Below are 6,087 nucleotides of genomic sequence, written 5' to 3' on the forward strand. Positions count from 1 at the left end.
CTGGCCAGGCAATTGGTTCAATAACATTGTTGTTTCATCTATTAATCGCTTGTAATAAAAAAAAATGCATTAACCATTAACCGTTAATTTAACCGACTGTTTGTTTATAATGAGGGACGTGCCACGTTTAATCTGGACACATAAACAGTAGGAATTTGCGCTGGTTTCAGCGATGACGGCATGAGGGAGAAATGAAACATCTGCACGTCGCCTGCAGGTGCGAGGGTGTGCGTTTCACTGTCCAATCCAAGACTCGAACATGATCTGAGCGCTTGATCTGTGGCGGTTTGGTCTCTTGCGCATCAATTTAAGAAAGCCGACAGTGCATTATAAAGGGAGAGCGGACAGTTCATTACAACCAAAGCGCCGCATATATTGGCCCAAAAATAACAAATCTGAATTTTTGTTGTTGTCCGGCATTACACTGGAGCTGTAGAGGAAGAGATACGTTATGGGGGGTGTTTATAACAGAGATGCAGTGCCTTATCTTCATCACAACTCCCTCGTTCTCATATCATTGTGTAGCCTAGCAGGGACAGTGAGGCCATCACGCTAAACCATTATGACGGATACTACAGGTACGTTTGATTTGCTTAGTTAATAATATAGTAAGCCAAATTCTTCAAACTTGATTCTAGAGTTAAACCCAAACAGAAATATAGAGCAAAAACAATATACAGTTTTTACATTTTAATTGTTGCAGTTTCAGGTGTTCTCTTTTTTTATGGCTTTTTATATTTCTTTAATTGTAGTTGTAGGTGTGGCTAAATCATCTAAATTATTTGAATTGCTGCTTTAAAAACAGTGTATTGTGACTGAAGATGTGATGTAATTGATTTAATCTGCACTATTCACTTTTCAAGATTTCAGCCATGCCATGGGCGATATTGAAACCAACGGCACCGATTACGGATATGATGACTATTATACAGACGAGGTCTGTAACAAGGCCGGCGTTGTCAAGTTTGGTTCCATCGCCACCCCTGCTTTCTTCTCTGTGGTGACTATCCTGAGTCTAGCGGGCAACATCCTGGTCCTGGTCATCCTTGCCAAGTACGAGAACCTCAAGTCTCTCACCAACATCTTCATCCTCAACTTGGCCCTATCTGACCTGGTGTTTACCTTTGGTCTGCCCTTCTGGGCAGCCTACCACATCTGGGGCTGGACCTTTAGCCGGATCCTCTGCAAGACTGTCACCTTTGTCTTCTACGCTGGCTTCTACAGCAGCGTTTTGTTCCTGACCATCATGACGATCCACCGCTACCTGGCCGTGGTGCATCCTCTGTCCGACCACGGTTCCCAAAGGGGCTGCTACGGGGTCACAGTCTCTCTCGTCATCTGGGTTGTTAGTTTTGGGGCGGCCGTCCCTGCTTTGATTTTCAGCTCTGTCCAAGAGAACCCCCATGAAGGAGACATCCATTTCTACTGTGAATACTGGGATCCGCAGTGGAAGAGAGTGGGCAGCTACCAACAGAACATCTTCTTCTTGGCTGCTTTTGCAGTGATCGGGTTTTGCTACGTGAGGATATTGAGGACAATCTTCAAGTCAAGGTCACACATGAGGAATCGAACCGTGAAGCTGATCTTCAGTATAGTGGCAGTATTTTTCCTTGGCTGGGCTCCTTACAACGTGGTCATATTTCTGAGGTTGTTGCATGACTACACCGTAGCACCTTTCAATACTTGTGAGGTCAGCACATGGCTTGACTATGGGTTCTATGTGTGTCGACTGATCGCTTTCTCCCACTGCTGTCTCAACCCTGTCTTCTATGCATTTGTTGGGATTAAGTTCAGAAATCACTTGAAGGTGATCTTGCTGAAGCTTTGCCATCGCCAAAGCACCATGGATACACAACAGATTAGATTACCTAACATTTACTCGATGGGATCAATGTACTAGCGCAGGGGTCTTCAACCTTTTCTTGCCCAGGGACCCACGCCAGGCAAACCGGCGACCCAGGGACCCATCATATGTTAGCAAAAAAAATAAAAATCACATCTTGTCAAATCAAAATCAAATCAAATTTATTGGTCACATGTGTTTAGCAGATGTTATTGTGGGTGTAGCGAAATGCTTGTGCTTCTAGCTCTGACAGTGTAGTAATATCTAACAAGTAATATCTAACAGTTTCACAACATATACCCAAAATACACGTAAATCTAAGTAAGGAATGGATTAAGAATATACATAATGTCAGAGCGGCATTGGACTCCGATAGAGTGGCTTAGTATAGAATACAGTGTATACATATGAGATGGGTGACGCAATATTTACACAAAATTAAAGAGACTTATACATATGAGTAATGCAAGATACGGCGACATTATTAAAGTGGATAGTGTTTCATTTCCTTAAAGTGGCCAGTGATTCCTAATCTATGTCTATAGGCAGCAGCCTCTGATGTGCTGGAGATGGTTGTTTAACAGTCAGTGGTGTAGTGTGTATATATACAGTATATACATATGAAATGTGTGATGCAATATGTAAATCCAATTTAAAAGTGACTAAGATACTGTAGAATAGTGTGGAGTGCAGTTTATACATATGAGATGAGTAATGTTAGATACGGAACATTATTAAAGTGGCTAGTGATCCGTTTCTAAAAGTGGCCAGTGATTCCTAATCTATGTCTATAGGCAGCTGCCCCTGATGTGCTAGTGATGACTGTTTAGCAGTCTGATGGCCTTGAGATAGAAGCTGTTTTTCAGTCTCTAGCTTTGATGCACCTATACTGACCTCGCCTTCTGGATGATTGCGGGATGAATAGGCAGTAGCTCGGGTTGTTGATGTCCTTGATGATCTTTTTGGCCTTGTTAGGGTATCGTGTGCTTTAGCTGTCTAGGAGGGCGGGAAGTTTGCCCCCGGTAATGCGTTGGGCAGACCGCACCACCCTCTGGAGAGCTTTGCGGTTGTGGGCGGTGCAGTTGCCATACCAGGCAGTGATACAGCCCGACAGGATGCTCTCAATTGTGCATCTGTAAAAGTTTGTGAGGGTTTTAGGTGTTAAGTCAAATTTCTTTATCCTCTTGAGGTTGAAGAGGCGATGTTGCGCCTTCTTCACCACACTGTCTGTGTGGGTGGCTGCCCACTCATATCATCAGGTTTTGTAAGGGTGCAGCTTTGGGTTTAGAAATGGGGGGGACCAGTGGAGGCTTCTCAGAGGAGGAAGGGGAGGACCATCCTCTTAGTGAATTTCATAAAAATAAAAATGGTAAAACATTGAAAAAGTTATCCTTTTTAGATAAAACTATACTATATATATATATTCACATGTCACCAAATAATTGATTAAAGTACACTGTTTTGCAATGAAGGTCTACAGTAGCCTCAACAGAAGTCAATATACCAAGAGGAGGACGGAAGCTAGCTGTCCTCCGGCTACACCATATTGCTACATGCTGTAACAGAAATAAGGCCATGCTCATGAAAAACAAAAGTGTCCTCCCTCATCATAAAGGCACTGACCGCCACTGGGGGGGACATAACCTGGTGAGAATTTTTTGGGCATTTAAAGCTAATTTAGTGCATTTCTACACCAGTGGCGGTCAGTGCCGTTTATGATGAGGGAGGACATTTTTTTATTCATGAGCATGGCCTTATTTCTATTACAGCATGTTGGATGACTCTCATTCATATTCCATTCACCCAGTTCATTATAACATCGATAGGTTTAGACTACTACATGATACTCTAATTTTCCCTATACCCATCATGAGGTTGCTACAACATAGCCTATGAATTAAAGTTTACAACGTAGGTGCACTCAGGTCGAGAGAAAGATTTGAGATGACAGTGACACATGGACAGACAGTGACACATTCATTACCGCCTTGCACAACTCTTGCCTGCATCTAGCTTATCTAGTGTGTAATCATTAGTCCAACAGTTGCAAATGAGAGTTTCTATTGGACAAATTCAGGTATTTTTATCCCCGTTTCGTTTGCTTCCATTTAAGAAATGTTTTTCAACAGAATCGTCAGAATGAATACACCCCTGATCAAGCATTAACACAGTTCACTAAAGTTTCATAGCAGCCACATTGTATTCATTCTATCCTCTATGCACTCTCCTCCTATCACCTTTTCCCTTTGTTTGTGGACTTCAATGAACAACACATCAGCTGTATGTGACCAGGCGAAAAAACCTTTCCAAGTCAAACCATGTCATAACCGCTACACACAGCCTACATCGTTTCCCCCATATTAGCTAAAGTAACGTCCTAGTCAACATAGCTAATAGAACTAATGTGTTAGTAAACCTGCTACTGTAACAGTGTAGGTTCCGTCCCTCTCTTCGCCCCAACCTGGGCTCGAACCAGGGACCCTTGCACACATCAACAACTGACACCCACGAAGCATCATTACCCATCGCGCCACAAAAGCCGCGGCCCTTGCAACGCAAGGGCAAACCCTACTTCAGGTCTCAGAGTGAGTGACGTCACTGATTGAAACGCAATTAGCGCGCACCACCGCTAACTAACTAGCCATTTCACATCGGTTACACTACAATCATGCAGTAATGTTACAGTGTATAGTCAGAAAGCAGTTAGGGGGCCTCCCGAGTGGCGCAGTGGTCTAAGGCACTGCATCGCAGTGCTAGCTGTGCCACTAGAGATTCTGGGATAGAGTCCAGGCTCTGTCGCAGTCGGCTGCGACCGGGAGACTCATGGGGCAGCGCACAATTGGCCCAGGGTCGTCCGGGTTAGGGAAGAGTTTGGTCGGCAGGGATATCCTTGTCCCATGGTGGTGGAAGAGTTCCAGTGTTGTTTTGGATAGTCATAGCCAGCTAGCTAACATAGCATCCCTCTGTTTGATCAGGGTGTTTGAGTAACTAAACTAGCCAGCTGCATTTGCTAGCTAAGTAAGTGAAACTGAAAAAAAAGATTAAATCTCTCTCTTACCTCTCCTTTATTTTTGAAGAAATTAATTTGTTGAAAACTGTTCATCTATTGTCTCTCTCTCTCTTTGAGTCAACCAGTTACCACATTTTATGCATGCAGCGCTAGCTAGCTGTAGCTTATGCTTTCAGTACTAGATTAATTCTCTGATCCTTTCATTGGGTGGACAACATATCAGTTCATGCTGCAAGAGCTCTGATAGGTTGGAGGATGTCCTCCGGAACTTGTCATAATTACTGTGTAAATCTATGGAAGGGGGTGAGAACCAAGAGCCTCCTTGGTTTTGTATTGAAGTCAATGTACCAAGCTAGCTGTCCTCCGGAAGCTAGCTGTCCTCCGGCTACACCATGTTGCTAACTTACAGAGTGCTGTTGAGGCTACTATAGGCCTTCATTGCAAAACAGTGTGTTTTAATCAATTATTTGGTGACATGTGAATATATTTAGTATAGTTTTATCTAAAAAGGATAACTTTTTCAATGTCTTAACATTTTTATTTTTTATGAAATTCACTGAGAAGGATGGTCCTCCCCTTCCTCCTCTGAGGAGCCTTCACTGTTCTACACAATCTAATATGACCCTTTTGGGGTCATTTTGAGGTCACTTTTATTGTGAATAAGAATAGAATATGTTCAGGGCTTAAAATAAACACCTGCCAAATGCGGGTAGATTTCTGGCATTGGCGGAGAAGATGTCTATTTCACTAGCCACATTGGCGGATAAGATGTCTATTTCACTAGCCACATTGGCGGGTAAGATGTCTATTTCACTAGCCACATTGGCGGATAAGATGTCTATTTCACTAGCCACATTAGCGGATAAGATGTCTATTTTACTAGCCACATTGGCGGATAAGATGTCTATTTCACTAGCCACATTGGCGGATAAGATGTCTATTTCACTAGCCACATTAGCGGATAAGATGTCTATTTCACTAGCCACATTAGCGGATAAGATGTCTATTTCACTAGCCACATTGGCGGATAAGATGTCTATTTCACTAGCCACATTAGCGGATAAGATGTCTATTTCACTAGCCACATTAGCGGATAAGATGTCTATTTCACCAGCCACATTAGCGGATAAGATGTCTATTTCACTAGCCACATTGGCGGGTGGGCAGGGCTCCACAGTGTGAGCATTTCACTCGTGTTTGTGAATAAAAATAGTCAAGTATGATAACAAAAACA

General features: G+C 43.0%; 1 protein-coding gene across 1 annotated transcript; it reads left to right on the forward strand.

Moving 5' to 3' along the window:
* The first annotated feature begins 341 nt into the window (after positions 1-341).
* LOC115151292 (chemokine XC receptor 1-like) lies at positions 342-1,978 on the forward strand. The gene is made up of 2 exons (XM_029695237.1): positions 342-578; positions 864-1,978. The coding sequence occupies exons 1-2, from the start codon at positions 563-565 to the stop codon at positions 1,898-1,900; spliced, it is 1,053 nt and encodes a 350-aa protein (XP_029551097.1). The 5' UTR covers positions 342-562; the 3' UTR covers positions 1,901-1,978.
* The last annotated feature ends 4,109 nt before the right edge of the window (positions 1,979-6,087 follow it).

Source organism: Salmo trutta, chromosome 17 (genome assembly GCF_901001165.1).
Source record: "Salmo trutta chromosome 17, fSalTru1.1, whole genome shotgun sequence".
NCBI classification, from domain to species: domain Eukaryota; kingdom Metazoa; phylum Chordata; class Actinopteri; order Salmoniformes; family Salmonidae; genus Salmo; species Salmo trutta.